The following is a 19,440-nucleotide window of genomic DNA, read 5'->3' on the forward strand; positions in this document are numbered from 1 at the left end:
GTGGATCGAATTATTCAACCCCATTATAATTTAAAGAACGAAACTAGAGAAATAAATATGTAGTTTAATAAAAGGCAATTGTAATTTGTAGCATTTTTAGGAATAATAATCAAATGTATAACATCATTTAAAAAAATTACAAATATAGACAAGTCTATCGGCGATAGACTTCTAGCGTTGATAGACTCTCAAGTCTATCAACAATATACTTCTATCACTTGGTCTATTAGTGATAGACTCTTACTAGTCTATTACTGATAGACTCCTACCAATAATATGGTCTATCACTGATCTAAATTTGGTCATATTTGTAATTTTTTTTTACATTATATTATATTTATTAATACTTTTGGTCTAATGTCTATATTTGCAACTGTTCCTTTAATAAATATAGGGAGATTTTTAAAAATAGGAAAATAATGAAAAATACTTTCATAAAATAACAAAATTTTAATATTACTATTAGAAGTTTATCAATGTCCATTGAAATTATAGATGCTAAGTATATGAGTGTGTATATTTCTTTGCTATTTATGTGAATAGTTTGACAATTTTTTTATATGAATATTTCCCAAATATATATATTTAGCACATATTAAAAATGAAAAATGAAAAAAGAAAAAAGAAAACAAAAGGTCTGTTAAAACCGTTGGTTCTCAGCCTCAAAAACTGTCATGGAGGCAATGGCCAGGGCTGTGCTCTCTCAGCCTCTCAGCCTGTCGTCGCCTTATCCACTCTATTCCCTTTCCGCCTCCGCGAAATCGTACTGCCACTTCACTGCCACCACTACAAGAATCAGACCGGCATCCGCCGCCGGAAGAATCACAACCAGCGCCAAGGGCAAAGACGAAACGGGCGACAGCGACGCCGATTCTCCCGCTTTCAATCCGTTTGGGTTCGTCACTGACAATCCGTCAAGCCGAAGTGCGATTCAACTTCCTGAGAGCCCCGCTGAGGATGGCAATGTCGGCCAGATGCTCTATGTAAGTACAATTCATTTTCCATGGCAGCAAAACTAACTTAAAAACAGTGATCGGGTAAACGTATCGGAAAATTGAATTCCCCGTTCTGATAACCAAATGGTCAATTGATCGGTGAGTTTTTTTAGAAACTTACTAATTCAAGCTACGCATGGAACCGATTTGGTCGGGCTTGTCAATTGTGATAACTCGTCTTTGACCTATTGTTCTCTGATGTCTTTTCCCGTTCTTAGGATCAATGTGTTTGATATATGTATCTCTCACTCTCGACTGTGATACCTAATCATCTTTTTTCTTGTGTTCAAGTGGACTATCAATTGAAAATGAGTAGGACATGATAACCGGGGATTTGAGCTCCAATTTTCATTCGTTGTCATTACATAGTGTTGGAAGGTTATGATAGTCCTTTTCCGTTAGATTGAAAGCATTACTGAACCTGAACTTTCATGTTTGTTTCTTTTTGGTCCTCAAACTTTCATAAGTGTCTAATATGTATCTAAACTTTCAATTTTGTGTCCACTAATTCTCTAAATTTCTAAAACTTTTCATTTTATGTCGATTCTTAATTCAATTTTGTGTGTAATAGATTTTGACCTATTTGATATATATTTTTTAAATTTAAGAATTAGACACAAAATTATAAGTTTAGAATTCAATAAGACATAAAATTCAAATTTATATCAAATAGGTCAATTAATTTTAAAAAAATTCGGATATGTTAGGGACCTAAAACACAAAATTGATAGTTTAGGGATCTATTGGACACTTTAAAGTTTCCAAACACAAATTTGATAGTTCAAGAAATCTATTGAATATTTTTGAAAGTTTAAAGATGAAGTAGACACAAGTTACCTATAAACTAACCTTATTTTTTTCATCCAATGATGGCTCTACGAAGTTTAAATTTAATAAATAGCAGGTCTATAAAAATGAGAGACTCTATTATCCAGTCCCATTATAATGTTTAAAAATTGTATACAATTCTTTGTCTAGAAACACCTTAGATCATTATGTCGGGAATCTGTTTATTTCATCAATCTTACCGCGGTGTTGTGTAGTTTTCAAGGATTTTTTATTATGGCTGAATTTGCATCACACAGTGCATTTTAATGCATCTAATATGTTTATCTTTCAATAGAGAATAGAGGACAAGGGAAAGGAATATGGCTCTTACGTAAAATCTGGGAAATTCAGATGGTTTGTTAGAGAGACTGGTATGTCATTTCAGCTATTTCCAAGTTATTTGGTTCATTGATAAGCTTTGAGAATCTTTTGATCTTGTAGGGTCTGCCAAAAGCCGGCGGGGAACTATAGTCTTCCTTCATGGCGCTCCAACACAATCTTATAGCTACCGAGTTGTTATGTCTGAGGTCTTGCTAAAATAATGTTTAAAACTGCATTAAACTTTCTTGTTATCAAGTTTCCAAAATCTCAAAACCATGAAACTCATAAACTTGTGAACCAATGGGTCGAGATAGAAAGACTTGTACAGTTCTTCAACCCCATTTTGTTTACATTTTTTTCTTACAACCGTAATCATGGCAGGACTGAGTTGGATAGTTAGATCGTCCATTTGCCCTTAAATTTCAATCTGAATCTCAATCCGACAATAATTTTAAAGTTATCTCTCAGCATTTCTTTTCTTGCTGAAACTTCACCTTTTTTATTTCACTTTCTGTTGTATTGTCTAGTTGTCTGCTCTTGGATTCCACTGCTTTGCTCCAGATTGGATAGGATTTGGTTTCAGTGACAAACCACAACCAGGATATGGCTTTAATTATACAGGTTTTTGCAACGTTTAATCACTTGTGTCATAATAATTAGTAGTTTGAATATATTCTTTTGTAGTATATGTGATATTTGAATTGACACAGAGAAAGAGTACCACGAGGAACTGGATAAACTACTTGATGTGCTCGGTGTCAACACACCCTTTAACCTAGTGATTCAGGTTGGATCTGAATTTTCCAGGAAAGAACATTTCATAGAAAGATATATAGCCAATGTGACATGCTTGTGTCATGAAGATAGACTGCTCAACTATGTACATCTATTCATATCCTACAGCATTAGTTATCTTAACACGATCTTTCTTGAAGGGCTTTCTGGTGGGATCATATGGATTGACATGGGCCTTGAAAAATCAGAGCAGGATATCAAAGATATCCATTCTAAACAGTCCACTAACGGTTTCTTCTCCTGTTCCTGGGTTATTTCAACAGCTAAGGTTCAGTATGATGATTCTAACTAATGCATTGAAAATTTAATACGAAAATGTTTGCATTTTAACTCATTTTCTTAATTCTGGACTCTGAGACTCAGAATCTACATTTAGGCATACGATGAAATAACTAATTGAGCCATATTAATTTTTTGCTTCCCTTTTAGTTCTGCTTTGCTAGCAAAGCATCCGTCAATTTTTTTTTTCTAATATAAATTCAGTAATTTTCTTAATCTGTAATAAGAATCAATCTTATGTTTCACTTCTGATCTTGGAGATACATTTTCTTTTTTTCTTTTTCAAGTTCTTGTGAATGATATGTTTCAGTTTGTTCACTCTCTGTATAGGATCCCTCTGTTTGGTGAATTTACATGCCAGAATGCAGTTATGGCTGAACGTTTTATTGAAGCAGGTAGCGCGTATGTATCTAAGATCATCTTGACACTGGATTGTTCTTCTGTTAATACTCACTGTCTTCCTGTGATGTTAATTCAAACTACAGAGTCGTTGGAATCACCATAAATCCACAGAAAAGATCAATATACAGATTATACTAAAATTAACAATTGTGAATATGACTATGAGTTCATCCAAGAGCACAATAGATTTAGCGACAATTAATACATGTATTATTTTTTAATGACACGATAACTTCCGTGAAAGTCTCTTCTTAACACAAAAATAACTGATTTACAGTTTGTTGCGTTGTAACTTGTGATATAATTAGATATTTGTTAGGCACCAAGGGCTTGGAATGTTGAAGATACCGTCTCTAAGGTTTTAGTTTCAAGCCCAAATTTAAAACTTAATAACCACTTTAGTTGTCACTTGGAGTGGACAAAGACTTCGAAGAACTAGCGGGGTGAGCCATGATCATCATGCAAGGAGTGAAGCCTCAACATCTTGGTTTTGTATTTTTAGAAGATATTAGATCATATTTTGGTTTTACCTCTTTCAAATTTTGGGATTTCGAGTTCTTGGATTATGAGATAGATATCCTACATGGGCATGTTGATGATGAAGTTTTATAAGATGAACTATTGACGTGTACATTTAGAATGTTCTGCATCTCTACTTTCAAGTATATACACAGTTCATCCAATAGTTTTCCCCTTGATTTTGGAATTTTAACCATTGTGTGCATACGTCGACAGAGTATTTTCTCTGCTTGCAGATACGTATTAAAGCTGGAAAAGGCCGATGTTTACAGACTTCCATATCTGTCTAGTGGAGGACCTGGTTTTGGTAAGTAGCAAAATTTTGTAAATTAAACTTGATCAATACAATAAATCTAAATTACCCTCATCAATTAAAGTTTATGAATTAACTTATCAATGGTAATATGCTTTTTATCAAACAAAACAAGTTAAAATAAGTTTCTCGAGACAGGAGATTAACTTCCTGGTCCATGAGAAATGATTCAAGTAATTAATCCCCCATGGAGAAATCCTGCAAACGGACAACTGTATACTTTCCTAATTCGCCTTTCTTTTCAGCTTTGCTTGAAGCTGCAAGAAAAGCTAATTTCAATGATATACTAAGTCGGGTAACTGCTGGCTTTGCTTCTGGGAGGTCAGTTTTTTCTCTTGTTACCTCCTTATTTTACTTTTAACTATTTTTCGTTGTTACAATTATGCATTTGTATGAAGTTTTTACGGTCGCTTTAGTTATCACTCACCACTACATTTTCAAAGTTGGCAACCGCCGCAAAAGAAACAAGACCACTCATTAGATTCTTCATAATAAAAGTTCATTCTGATTTTTCATCTCATTTGAGGTCGTTGAACTTTATATCAAAATAATTTCAATCTTTATTTTCAAATTTTAGTTCTACATCGTCAGGAACAAAACTTGAAACCGAAATTAACATAAAATAATATCCATCTCTAGTATTTTAATAATATTTATAATATTCATCCTAGTAATGTTCCTAATGTAGCACTTACCAAATATTTCATATGGCCTGATGTTGATTTGTTGTCTATTTCTTGTGCCAAATTGATGTCAAATTTGGATATAAATGGCCTTATATTATAATTCTCTCGAGTAGAATATGTTACAACAAGAAGAAGAATAGACATTTATAAAAGTTTGAGTGGCAAAAGAAGGCTTTATACTAGAACTAAGATATTCAATGGCAATTTGTTAAGATCTGAAAAACCTTTTCTTTTTGGTAGTTTGGGAAAATATAATGTTTAAGGCCGTTTGATAATCATTTGGTTTTTTGCTTTTAACTTTTGAAAATTAGACTTGTTTTTTCATCACATCTTTATGTAGGAAACGTTTGATTCTTAATCAAATTCCAAAACCAAAATCAAGTTATTATAAACTATTTTTTTTAGTTTTCAAAACTTAATATTGATTATGAAAATATTTCTAAAAAACAAGACCTCTATTGGCAACCATTTTGTTTTTAAAAATTAAGCTTATAGATACTATTTCTACCTCTAATTTCTTTGTTATCTACTTTTTACGAATGGTTAAAAAACCAAGCCAAATTTTGAAAACTAAAAAAAGTAGCTTTCAAAAAGTTGTTTTTGTTTTTTAAATTTGGCCAAGAATTTAACCATTGTACATAATAAAGATATAAATTACGGTAAGAAGTATGAATGAAATAAGTTTAATCTTCAAAAACAAAAACAAAAAACCAAATGGTTACCAAACGAGATCTAAATAATTAAGTAAATATTATGAATATTATAATAATAAATAGATGCGCATTGCTTAATGTCCCAAAGCCATGTGTCACCCTTCGGGTTGTCCATGTGTCTTGTAATTATTTGTCCATGTAAGTCCATATCCTACTTGTCACTTTGCCTATAAATAGTGGCATTTGGTAGATCTTAAAATTACACATACATTGGTGAGAATTCCACTTCAAAATTTCACTAGTTTACATATAATACAATTTTATAATTTTATAATTTTAGTTATTTTATGTTTTTAATTATTTTATTTTATTTTATATTTTATATATTTAATATTATTATATAAATATATTATTGTATTATATTTTCTCCATATTCATATTACTGTTCTGCTCCTCAATTTCACAACACATTATTAGTACGAGCTCCTATCATTTTCCTCGCTAAAGAAATATGAATTATTTTCATATGTTGGGTGATTAAAAAATGAGGAAGAAGATCTATGTCTGGTAGATAGACTGAATAGAATGCTTTTAGTAAAGACGAAAGTCCCTAGTCGTAGGATTTGGTTTGGAGGAACTCCCTGAAGTAGCCTTAAGGAAAGGAGGGCATTTAAAGACAAGCAAGCGAGGATACCTACATAGTGTAAAAGACCTTAAAAGGGCTATAGGCCCGCCTAACATAAAGAGGAAGAATCATACTACCCACATTGTTTGCCTTTCGACAGAAAGATTTCCTTTAACCGTAGTAGGCAAGCAGGTAAACTGCTACATATACAATACTTACAAATAAAAAATAATTTTCTAAATTGACAATGCTGAAAGAAAAAGTAAATATAATATCAGGTTCTACAAACTTGATTGAAGGTTTTGGAAAAGCAAATATTATTTTATCTAGAGGAACAAAATTTATAATTGACAATGCATTGTTCTCTAGTCAATTAAAGAGAAATCTTCTAAGTTTTAAAGATATACGTTGCAATGGTTATCATATTGAGATTGATAGTAAGAATAATGTGGAATATCTATGTATCATATCCACTGTCTCAAATGAAAAACGTAGATTGAAAGAGTTGCATGCTTTATCTTATGGATTATATTATACTCATATATGAGTAATTGAAACATATGCAATAATGAACCTGAAGTTCATGAACCCAGACATATTTATGATTTGGCATGACTGATTGGGTCATTTAGGATATATAATGATGAGGAGAATTATTGAGAATTCAAATGGATATTCATTGAAGAGCCAGAAGATTCTTCAATCTAAGGAATTATCATGTGATGCTTGCTCTCAAGGAAAATTGATAATTAGATCATCACCAGCTAAAGTGGGGATTGAATCACTTGCATTTTTAGAACGAATTCATGGTGATATATGTGAACTTAACCCACCAAGTGGACCATTTAGATATTTTATGGTATTAATAGATGCATTCAATAGATGGTCACACGTGTGCTTATTATCAAGTCGAAATCTTGCATTTGCAAGATTACTTGCTCAAATAATTAAGTTAAGAGCACAATTTTCTGATTATACAATTAAGACCATTCGTCTTGATAATGCTGGTGAATTTACATCCCAAGCTTTGATAATTATTGTATGTCAATTGGGATAAATGTTGAATATCTTGTAGCTCATGTTCATATAAAAAATAGTTTATCAGAATCATTTATAAAACGTTTGCAATTAATTGCAAAACCATTACTTATGAGAGCTAAACTTTCTTCATATGTATGAGGACATGCTATTTCGCATGCAACGTCACTTGTATGCATTAGGTCAATAGCTTATCATAAGTACTCGCCACATTAGACCAGTAACTTATCTTAAGTACTGCCATTACAATTAGCTTATGGTCATGAGCCAAATATTTCCCATCTGAGAATTTTTGGCTGTGCAGTATATGTTCCAATTACTCCACCACAACACACTAAGATGAGTCCTCAATATATGTTGGATATGATTCCCCATCAATTATTAAATATCTTGAACCCCTAACGAGTGATGCATTTACTGCACGATCTGCTGATTGTCATTTTAATAAGACAAATTTTCCAACATTAGGAAAGGAATTAAGAAGTTGGAAAAAGAAATTATATGGAATGCATTGTTATTATTTCATTTAGATCCCCGTACAGATCAATGTGAACTTGAAGTTCATAAAATAATTCATTTGCAAAATATAGCAAATCAATTACCAGATACATTTATAGATGCAAAAAAAGTAACTAGGTCACATATACCAGCTGCAAATGTTCCATAAAAAATTGATATCTCAACACAACAAGTTGTTATGAATGAGTCTGGAACACGCTAGAAGTGTGGTAGACCAGTGAGTTCCAAAGATAAAAATCCTTGAAAATGAAAAATAATTAATAGTGAAAAAGACTTGGTTGAGGATGTAAGTACCCATGAAAAAATCCTCGACAAAACTAGTGAGGAAGGTGAAATACCTTAAGATAATGATGAAATTTCAATAAACTATGTCATGTCAGGAAAAAGATGGAATAGTACTAATGTAATTATTAACAACACTTTTGCGTATAATATTACTCTTGATATTATATCTGAAAATGAGGATCCTGAACCAAAATCTGTTGAAGAATGTCGGCACAGAAAAGATTGGATATAGTGGAAAGAAGCAATCGATACAAATTAAACTCATTTTCAAAACGTCAAGTTTTTGGACTAGTAATCTGAACACTAGAAGGTGTTAAACCTGTGGGATAAAAATGAGTATTTGTGAGGAAAAGAAAAAATAATAATAAGGTCACAAGATATAAAGCAAGACTAGTTGCACAAGGGTTTTCACAAAGATCTGGTATTGATTATGAGGAGACATATTCTCCAGTGATGGATGCAATTACAGATATTTAATTGACTTGCTGTGTATAAACGTCTAGATATGCATTTTATGGATGTAGTCACAACATATATGGATCTCTTGATAATGATATTTATATGAGAATCTTAGAAGGATTTAATGTACCTGAAACATATACATTAAATTCTCGGGAATGATATTCAATAAAATTACAAAGATCACTATATGGATTGAAAAAATCAGGACGGGTGTGGTACAATCGCCTGAGTGGATATTTTGAAAGAAGGATATCAAAATAATCCAATATATCCATGTGTTTTTATAAAGAAATCACAATCAAGATTTACTATTATAACTATATATGTTGATGACTTGAATATAATTGAAACTTTTGAAGAGATTTCAAAGGCAATAGAATATCTTAAGAAAGAATTAGAGATGAAAAATCTCGAAAAAATAAAATTTTGCCTTAGTTTGCAAATTGAACATTTAGCAGATGGAATATTTATTCATTAGCAAACTTATACATGAAAAATTTTGAAAAGATTTTTATATGAACAAAGCACATCCATTAAATATTCCAATGGAAGTTTTTTCATTAGATATACAGAAAGATATATTTCGACCTCGAGAAGATAATGAATAACTTATGGTCTTGAAATACCATATCTTAGTGCAATTGGTGCACTTATGTATCTTGCTAATAATATAAGACAAGATATTTCATTTTCAGTAAATTTATTAGCTAGATATAGTTCTTCTGCTACAAAAAGACATTGGAACGAAATTAAGCATATACTCCGTTATCTCCGAGGAACAATTTATATGAGTTTATTTTATTCAAATAAATCAAAATTTGATCTAGTTGTTATGCAGATTTTGGATATTTATCTGATCCACATAAAACTAAATCTTAAATAGATTATCTGTTCACATGTGGAGGAACTGCTATATCATGGCGATCGGTGAAACAAATTATAACGGCCACTTCTTCAAATCATACTGAAATTCTTGAAATTCACGAGGCTAGTCGAGAATGTGTATGGCTAAGGTCAATGACTCAGCACATTCGTGAAACACGTGGATTGTCTTCTAATAAAAATCTTCCAATAATATTATACGAAGACAACACAGATTTCATAGCCTAAATCAAATGAGGATATATTAAAGGAGATAGAACAAAACATATTTCACCAAAGCTTTTCTACACACATGATCTTAAAGAAAATGGTGGCATCACTGTACAATGAATTTGTTCGAAAGATAACCTGATAGACTTATTTACAAAGGCATTACCAACTGCAACTTTTGAAAAATTTATTCGAACATTAGAATTTGTTCAAAGGATAACCTGACAGACTCATTATGTATTATATGAAATATGTACTATTTTTCCTTTACTAGGGCTTTTTCCTAGTAAGGTTTTAACGAGACACACACACACACACACATATAATATGTCGAAAATAGTAGTTTGATCTAGGGGCATTTTTGTAATTTTCTTGTACCTAGTGTTTTCTCTTGTCTATTTATTTGAGCAATCTTCTTGTATTATATGTATCAATTGAATAATAAAAAACCAGTCTCTATCGTGGTTTTTTCTCCCTGTTCTGGGGTTTTCCATGTAAAACATCTGTGTTATTCTTCTTCCTTTTTCATCATGGTATCATATCATCACGATGAAACCCTAGTCGTTATTGACGAGAAACTACAGTCCTCTTCAGCAGCCAACCTCGATATGACTGCCACCATACAGGCAGCTGTCCAATAATACTTGTAGGCCGCTCTGTCTCAGCTTCTTTAGCAAGCCAGCCGCCTAGCCAAAAACCCTCTAGTGTTGTCAGCAGCCCAGCTGCAGATTGGCACTGATGCAACCTCGCAGCTAGTCAATTTCAGTCGTCCGGTCTCAACCCAACAACTCGAAAATTCCCATGCTACTCAGATCTACTCCAACTTGGTCGCACGAACCCAGCCGTGGATCGAAGTCTCCTGCGCTGCTTAAATCGGTGCCAACCCAATCGATTCAACCCAGCCGCAGTTGACCCTCCATCTGTATGGCTTCGCTCAACAATATTTGCTCCAGTCGCCGCCTCTTAGCCAGCAGATTGGTGCTTCCTTAGATGCCACCAGAGCCACCTTCTCCAGCCAAGTCGACCCAAGTGGCTCCTCGAGCCATAGTTATTCCATTGATTAGCGGCAACAAGCTCCTTCAGCCGCGTCGGGCAGTAGCAGCGTGGCTCACGGTTTCATTCCAGTAGCTCCGAATGGCGGTGCAAGAAACAATCAGTCAATAAGCGGTTTTCCTATTGAGGTTCAACGTCATTTTACCCATCTTCAACAATAGATTGCGAATTTCAGAACAGTTCTTGGCACAAACCCGCAAAGTGTCCAACCAGAGTTCTCCACTAACCTACCAATGTATTCTGAGAACTCGGTAAATTCTTTCCTTACTTTACCCATTACAAATTTTTTGTCTGGATCAATGGGAAACTCTGTAGGGTTTATTATTGGAGAAAAACTGAATGGCGAAAATTATTTTTCCTGGTCTCAATCAACCAGAATGGCTCTAGAAAGACATCATAAATTCGGGTCTGACGGTGATTTAGAAACCCCCTCCTGTCTTTGAGCACTGCAAGATGCCATGACATATAAAAGATTAGTGTTGGAAGCTGCATGGGAGACCTCTAAATAGCAGACAACTTCAGTCACGTGACAAGTCAAATCCTGGTCGTGCTCTTGTGAATGACTCGACAAGTGAAAATCCTCATAATTAATCTCCTGTAGAGGGTCAAAATAATTTAAGTACTGTTGGAATCAGTGCTATTGCACAGTCAGGTACAGTTCAGTCATTTGGCTTTCTTAGTACTCATGGTAAAAAACCTTAGATTGTTGACTCACGGGCTACAGATCATCTAATTGGCTCATCTGATCAGTTTATTTCATACTGTCAGAGCGCTGGTAATGAAAGAATTAGAATTGCAGATGAGTCATTTGCCCTTGTTGCAGGAAAATACCATCTCTCGCCATTTGAGATTTTAGTGTTGCATGATGTGCTACATGTTCCTAAGATTTCATATAATTTATTGTCTGTCAGTAAAATTACAAGAGATCGGAGTTGACAAGCTGTTTTCTAGCCCGACTCTGTTTTATTTCAGGATCTAAGCTCGGGGACGACAATTGGCACTACCCGACACGATAGGGGGCTTTACTTTCTGACTGATGATACTTTCTCTAGGGATTGTTATAGGACTAGTTTCATTTCTTTAAATTTTTCTACTTCTGAGAGTGACTTTATGTTATGGCATTTCCACCTTGGGCATCCTAGTTTCCAGTACATGAAATATCTGTTTTCGCATTTGTTTCGTAATATTAATATATCTTCCTTAAACTGTAATGTATGTATCCAGGCCAAACAGAGTCATATCTCCTTTTACTTTCTGCCTTACAAACCCTTCAGACCTTTCATCCTTGTCCACAGTGATGTTTGGTGTCACAGTCATACTTCTTCAACCGTGCGACACCATGATTCATCCATGATCATGGTCAGCCTTAAGGGATGCTCAAGTTCCAATTTACTTTTTGCTTGACTCTTTGAAGCTTCATCGGACCTTAGGCGGGGTTATTCCATCCTCGACCGAACTGAACTCATGCGGAACTGAACTTCATTCGGCCATACACGTCGCTCGTACGTGTATTTTTCCTCATATGCGACTCTAGCCGACTTGCCTCTACTTTAGGCCAAGTCCTGAGGCTCGACCTTGCCCATATATGAGGCTAAAGCCATCACGATGCAACATCGCATCACTCTTCATTGTCTTGGTTCCCAATAACACGTCCCCAACACTTCTACATCGCTTTGTAACTTCACCAACACGAGTTCTGACCCTTTGTTGGGCCAAAACAAGCTTGTAACCCTCTACTGGGGCTTACTAGGTGATTCAGACACTTATCGGGGCTTTCTGGGATATAACAATGCTTACCGGGCTCTACCGGCCTACTTTGGTGCCTATCAGGCTTCTACCGGCCTAATGGTCGCTTACCAGGCTCACTGGACCATCACACTACTTACTAGGACCATTCGAGCAAGTATCGGGCCAATTGGGAATTATCGAGTCCCACCGATGCTTTAGGATGCCATCTCGAGTGTCGAGATGTCATCAGCTTTCTCTCTCCTACTCGGGCACGCTTATCGAGAACCATCATCAACCGACCCATGGGCAACAATCCAACTCTGGACATAATCAAGACTTAGGCCCTTCCGAGCCATTGTCGAATCAAAACGGCATACCGGGTGTTACATTAAACCTCTGGCCCATGGGAAGGGTTGCAATGCCGGCACACTCGTGCCATCCGACATTGTCCATGAGATCCCATTCTCGATGGAAGACGCCCAAGACACTTGTCTTGTAACACTCGCCCACGCCATGACACACCATGTGCCATGGGATAGCTCACTTAGGCCACAGAGCCCAAGGGTGGTGGAGAGTTAACACTATGCCTCCCCCTATAGTGCATTCTGAACATTTTCCTCTTTGCCACCCATGCATATCAAATGTGGCGAACTGTCACTCATCAACGTAGAGCGCTCGTCTAAACTCCGATTGACATGAAATTCGACGTACTTGCATATCTTATCAATATGCATCTAACTCTAGAGTCACTCATCCAAACTTGCGACGAAACCCCACTTTCCGAGGTTACAGCCCGAGGCCCCATTTGGCCCCCATGAAGCTTGTCACTGACACTACCGATGACACGGTTGCTTGTCTTTTTGCTTAATGTTCGACATGGCATGCTTGTCCACTTATGTTGGTGTGTTGAATGATGCACCATCCTCCTCGGTCGCATCATGACACTTCTCTTGACTCTCTGTCTTTGCCAGATGTGTCGACACTTATGTGTCACCACTGCACTGTCTGCACAAGTAGAGTCACAATCTGCTATCTCAAGTTAGATTGTGACATTTGGGGTCCCTCACCAACCACTACCTCTATAGGTAAACGCTGGTTTGTCATCTTTATCGACGACCACACTCGGCTTACTTGGGTTTTCCTTCTTACTGATAAGTCTGAGGTGTCATCTGTATTTCAACAATTTTATGCCACTGTGGAAACCCAATTCAACATGAAAATCGCAATTCTGCAAAGTGAGAATGGGCGTGAGTTTTTTTAACAACTCTTTCCGCGATTTCCTTGCTTCTAAGGGAATTTTCCACCAAAGCTCTTGTGCCTACACTCCTCAACAGAATGGTGTAGCTGAATGGAAAAAACGTCATTTGGTGGAAGTCGCTTGGTCTCTTATGTTGTCCACCTCCCTTCCGTCCTACTTATGAGGGATGCTATTCTTATTGTCGCCCACCTATTCAATCGCATGCCTTCTCGTGTTCTAAACTTTCACAATCTCCTTGATTGTTTTAAAGAGTCGTATCCAACCACCCGCCTGATCCCTGATGTGCCACTCTGAGTGTTTGGTTGTGTTGCTTTGTTCATACCCATGGTCCAAATCGTACGATGTTTACCCGTGGTGCTCAGAAATGTGTGTTTGTTGGGTATCCTATCCACTAACGTGGGTATAAATGTTACCAGCCACCTTCTCGAAAATATTTCATTTTCATGGATGTTACCTTTCTCGAGGATCAACCATTCTTCCCTATTAGTCATCTTTAGGGGGAGAATTCTAGTGAAGAGACTAATTAGTCCACAAATTCAGTTTCCTTAGAGTTGTCTCATGAACTTGAACATGTCGGTCCCATCTTTCCTACCAATCAAGTCCCGTGGATAACATACTATAGGAAGAATCTCAGGAAGAAAACAGTGCCACCTGTCATTTCACCGACTCTGGTCCGTGAGTTTGACCCAACTTCAGCTCCAGGTATTTATATTCTTGTCACTAATGATATTGGTACTTGTGCTGAGACCGACACTTGCAGAGTGGGTAAAGAAGGTGTTGACAGTGCTGTCAAGGAAACCATAGTAGATGGAGAGATAGTTGAAAATAACAGTGTTGAGGAAACAACTCCAGAGAATGAAAGTGGTACTGGGGAACATGATTGTGTGAAAGGTCCTTCTGAAGCCTTATGAAGATGAACTCCTGGAACAGACAACCGATTACAGTGGAAAACTAGACAAGATGGAGAGCCATGATATTTCTCTCGATCTTCCTATTGCCCTGAGAAAAGGCACTAGATCCTGTATAAAGTACCCTATGCATAGTTACACGACGTACAGTAGTCTGTCACCCGAGTTCAATGCTCTTACGACCAGCCTAGATACAGTGATGGTACCAAGCAACATACATGTAACAATGGAAACTTTTCAATGGAAGGTTGTAGTTATGGAAGAAATGAGGGCTCTTGAGAAAAACGGGACGTGGGATCAGGTTGTTCTCCCAAAAGGACACAAGACGGTTGGATGCAAATAGGTCTTTACCATAAAATACAAGTCTGACGAGACGATTGACAGATACAAGGATAGACTGGTTGCCAAAGGCTTTACTAAGACATTTGGAATAGATTACTCTGAGACATTCTCTTATGTGGCCAAGCTTAATATTGTCCGGGGGCTGTTGTCTGTTGTATTGAACAAAGATTGGCCTCTTCATCAACTAAATGTAAAAAGTGTGTTCCTTAATAGAGAACTTAAAGAGGAAGTCTACATGAGTCCTCCCCCGATTTCGAGGGTCAGTTTAAGCACCGAGTTAGCAGACTAAGGAAGTCACTATATGGGTTGAAACAGTCCCCGAAGGCATGGTTTGAAAGATTCATCACCTTTGTTAGAGCTTAAGGGTAATTAAAGGTACTCAGACTACACACTGTTTACAAAGAAGTCAGTTCCAGGGAAGATCACAGTTCTCATTGTTTATGTCGATGATATTATGTTATCTGGTGACAATGATGTTGAGATTATGAGACTTAAAATGAAAATGACCGAGGAGTTCGAGATTAAGGACCTAGGAAAGTTGAGATATTTCTTCGAGATGGAAGTGACTCAGTTAAAAGAAGGTATTTCAGTTTCTCAACGGAAGTACACTCTTGACTTACTCAAAGAGATAGGTATGACTGGGTGTAAACTTGTTGACACCCATGTGGAGTATAATGCAAAGCTTAGTAATACAGATAACAGAGTTCTTGTCAATAAAGAAAGATATCAGTGATTGGTTGGGAAGCTAATCTACTTATCCCTACTAGACTCGATATATCATATGCAGTGAGTGTTGTGAGTTAGTTCATGCAGGCCCCCTACGAGGAACATATGATAGTTGTTGAGCGCATCTTACGATATTTGAAAGCAACTCCTGGTATGGACTTAATGTTCAGGAAGCCCGATAAATGCTGTATTGAAGCTTACACCGATACTGACTGGGCAGGTTCTGTTGTTGATAGAAAGTCAACGTTTGGGTATTGCACCTTTGTCTGGGGTAATCTGGTTACTTGGAGAAGTAAAAAACAAGGGGTTGTAGCCAGAAGTAGCGCTGAAGCTGAATACAGGGCCATGATTTAGGGATATGTGAAGAGATTTGGTTGAAGAAAGTGTTGTCAAATTTTCATCAAGACAGTGAGCTTCCGATGAAACTATTTTGTGACAATAAAGCGGCAATAAGTATTGCGAATAATCTAGTTCAACGTGATAGAACAAAACATGTAGAGATCGATAGACATTTCATCAAGAAGAGACTGGATAATGGAAGCATATGCATTCCCTATATTCCTTCGAATCAGCAAGTTGCGGATGTCCTCACAAAAGAGTTGCTTAGACAAAGTTTTGATTATTATGTCAGCAAGTTGGGCCTTATTGATATCTACGCCCCAACTTGAGGGGGAGTGTTGGAAATAGTAGTTTGGTCTAAGGGCATTTTTGTAATTTTTCTTGCACCTAGGGTTTCCTCTTGTCTATTTATTTGAGTAGTCTTCTTGTATTTTGTGTATCAATTGAATAATAAAAAATCAGTCTCTATCGTGGTTTTTTCTCCCCGTTCTAAGATTTTCCACGTAAAACATCCATGTTCTTCTTCTTTCTTTTTCTTCAATATATATATGGACACCTAAGGGGGTATTATGAATATTATAATAATAAATAGATGCTCATTGTTTAGTGTCCCAAAGCTATGTGCCTTGTAATAATCCATGTTTGGTGTCCATGTAAGTCCACATCCTATTTGCCACTCATAAATAGTAGCATTTGGTGGATCTTAAAATTACACATACATTGGTGAGAATTTCACTTCAAAATTTCACTAATTTATATATCATCCAATTTTATAATTTTAATTATTTTATTTTATATATTTAATATTATTATATTATAATTTTTCTATATCCGTGTTCTTGTTGTGCTATTCCATTTCACTAACAACAAATAGTTTATAAATGGGAGTATTATTTATAAGTTTTAACTTTTAAGAACCAAACGGTTATCATGCATGCTGGCCTAAAAATTGACCGTAAAAATTGAACACATTCTGAAACGAAACCACCTCCAGAAATGCATGAATGTCAGGCTGTAATAATGGTTCAGAGTATGCAGGTGACTTCTCTTCTCTGCTCTAATGTCAGAATGAGAAATTAAGCTCACATGAAAAAAGCTCATCATAAATAAATAACAAAAACTCCTGTGGCTCACAGATGGGACAAACCAAGTCTTGTTCTTTGGGGCATTTCAGACAAGTATCTACCTCAGTCCATTGCAGAAGAGTTTCAAAAACAGAACTCAACAACAATCCAGCTCAAGTTAATTGAAGGAGCTGGCCATATGCCCCAAGAGGACTGGTAAAACCTATTCCTCATTTGCATTGCATATAACAGTATACCTTTTTTAGTTGAACAATATGCTCGAATTTCTGACCGTTGAGGATACATCATTTATGTCAGTTGAACTATGCTCATGTTGGTTTCTCTATATTGTTTTAAGTTTTTTATTACCATTAACAGGCCCGAGAAGGTCATCGAGGCTTTGCGGTCGTTTTTCTGAAACTTTACTCGGAAATTTGCATTGCCATCTCAAGATTCCTGGTAATTTTATTGTGCATAAACAGAGTTATTTTGTATGTATTTACATCAATGGTTCATCACCCATATATGAAAGAATACCTTGATGAATATTTCTTCCTGGTATACCTAGGAAACTAGAGGATATTAGGAGGAAAAATACATTATAAGGGCGTCCATTTCAAGGGAACTCTTAGGTGCCTAAATTAAATTAACTTCTTTAATTCCTTACTAATTTGTCCAATTAATTTATCTCTGCTAAATAAATAGAAGCTATCCTACAACTACAACTACAACTATCCTTGATTTTCTCATCCATCTATTCTAAGGCATCTTTACTTTTGGATATTCTAATTCCCTTCCAACCAGTTGATTCATAGTGAATTATTTAGGTTTGAATCCTATTTTGTTTTATTAAATTTCATATTTGTTATGTTTTTGTACTCCTAAATCATTCTTTATTTATTTTATTTTTATTCTTTTGGTCTTGTTTAACCATTTGGTTTTTTAAAATTAAACTTACAAACACTACTCCCATCTAGGTTTATTTGTTTTGTTATCCATTTTTCAGTTTTCACCAAGTAAAAAAATATAGTTTTCAAAAACTTGCGTTTCTTTTTAAAATTTGACTAAGGATTCAAGTGTTTCTCAAGAAATGTGAAAACCATTCCTAAAAAAACAAACATAAATTTAAAAAAAAAAATTAAAATCAAAATCGTTAGTTTACATGAGTGCATAATATATTTAGGTTGAGTTTGATATATACTTATTTCATTATTTTTAAAATACTTTTCATTCATATATCTTTTAAGCTTTTTAGTTATACATTTCATTGGTTCCATTATATTCAAAATTGAATTTGTCAATATATCATATACGTTTTTTTTCTTTATGTAACTATTAACTTTAAGAACAGGTGAGAGTGGGGATTCAAACTTCGAATCCCTTGATCAAAGATATACATCTAAATCAATTGATTCGTCTCATATTTTGAATGCATCGGTTCAAAACCACATCTCATAAAAAGAAAATAAAAACAAAAGTTTTTCATGATTTTCTTATTATAAAAGTACTCCATTTTACCCTTAATTAAAACAAATGTGAACCGTAGCATCAACAACAGTAATATATTTTTCTTTTTATTTTAAATGGGGCCAAAACCATATCTCATAAGCAAAACTATTAAGAGAGAACTCAGACATGTTTTTCTTATGAAAAAGTTTAGTATTTTGTTTGTCTTGAATAAATGACTAATTCGATACGTATAATCTAGGATTTCTATCTTTGAATTGAGTCACAACTAACCACGTCTCTTGTTGTCTTGATGAATATTTTTTGTTCTTGTAAAATTCTTAAAGATGAAAACAAAGTTCGTTATCTATAAATTAATAGTTTTGACATTTTTTCTAAAACATCCTTTAGTTTGAAAAGATGTCTTTCCTGCGTCAATCATGGTTCTCATTCTTGAGAGGGCTTAAGATTCATTTTGCTTGCTTAAAAAATGTTTAATTAATCATTTGTTAAAATCACGTATGTTATGTTCGAGCTCACTCTCAAACATGCATTCAGGCGATGTCAATTTTGATGGTATGAAAATTACATTTCAAAGTTTAAAAGTCATTAAATTAATATTTGATGATTGAAAACATGTTTGAGAGTAATTTTGAACATTACAAAGGGTTTTAGTTTTAGTTAACCATTTCAAAATCACATCCAAATATGTCCAAAACTCATAATGATCACATCTTAATAGATCCATCCTTCAATATTTGCAA

The 19,440-nt window shown here is 35.2% G+C and overlaps 1 protein-coding gene across 1 annotated transcript; it reads left to right on the forward strand.

Moving 5' to 3' along the window:
• The first annotated feature begins 605 nt into the window (after nucleotides 1–605).
• Nucleotides 606–17,900, forward strand: LOC120084449 (alpha/beta-Hydrolases superfamily protein). Its single transcript, XM_039040229.2, has 11 exons — nucleotides 606–983; nucleotides 2,119–2,194; nucleotides 2,265–2,350; nucleotides 2,672–2,765; nucleotides 2,855–2,931; nucleotides 3,080–3,207; nucleotides 3,549–3,620; nucleotides 4,376–4,446; nucleotides 4,698–4,773; nucleotides 17,303–17,446; nucleotides 17,609–17,900. Exons 1-11 carry the CDS (start codon nucleotides 675–677, stop codon nucleotides 17,646–17,648), a joined length of 1,173 nt encoding a protein of 390 aa, XP_038896157.1. The 5' UTR covers nucleotides 606–674; the 3' UTR covers nucleotides 17,649–17,900.
• The last annotated feature ends 1,540 nt before the right edge of the window (nucleotides 17,901–19,440 follow it).

This window comes from Benincasa hispida, chromosome 9, assembly GCF_027475165.1.
Source record: "Benincasa hispida cultivar pf3 chromosome 9, pf3_genome.v1.1, whole genome shotgun sequence".
Classification (NCBI taxonomy): Eukaryota; Viridiplantae; Streptophyta; class Magnoliopsida; order Cucurbitales; family Cucurbitaceae; genus Benincasa; species Benincasa hispida.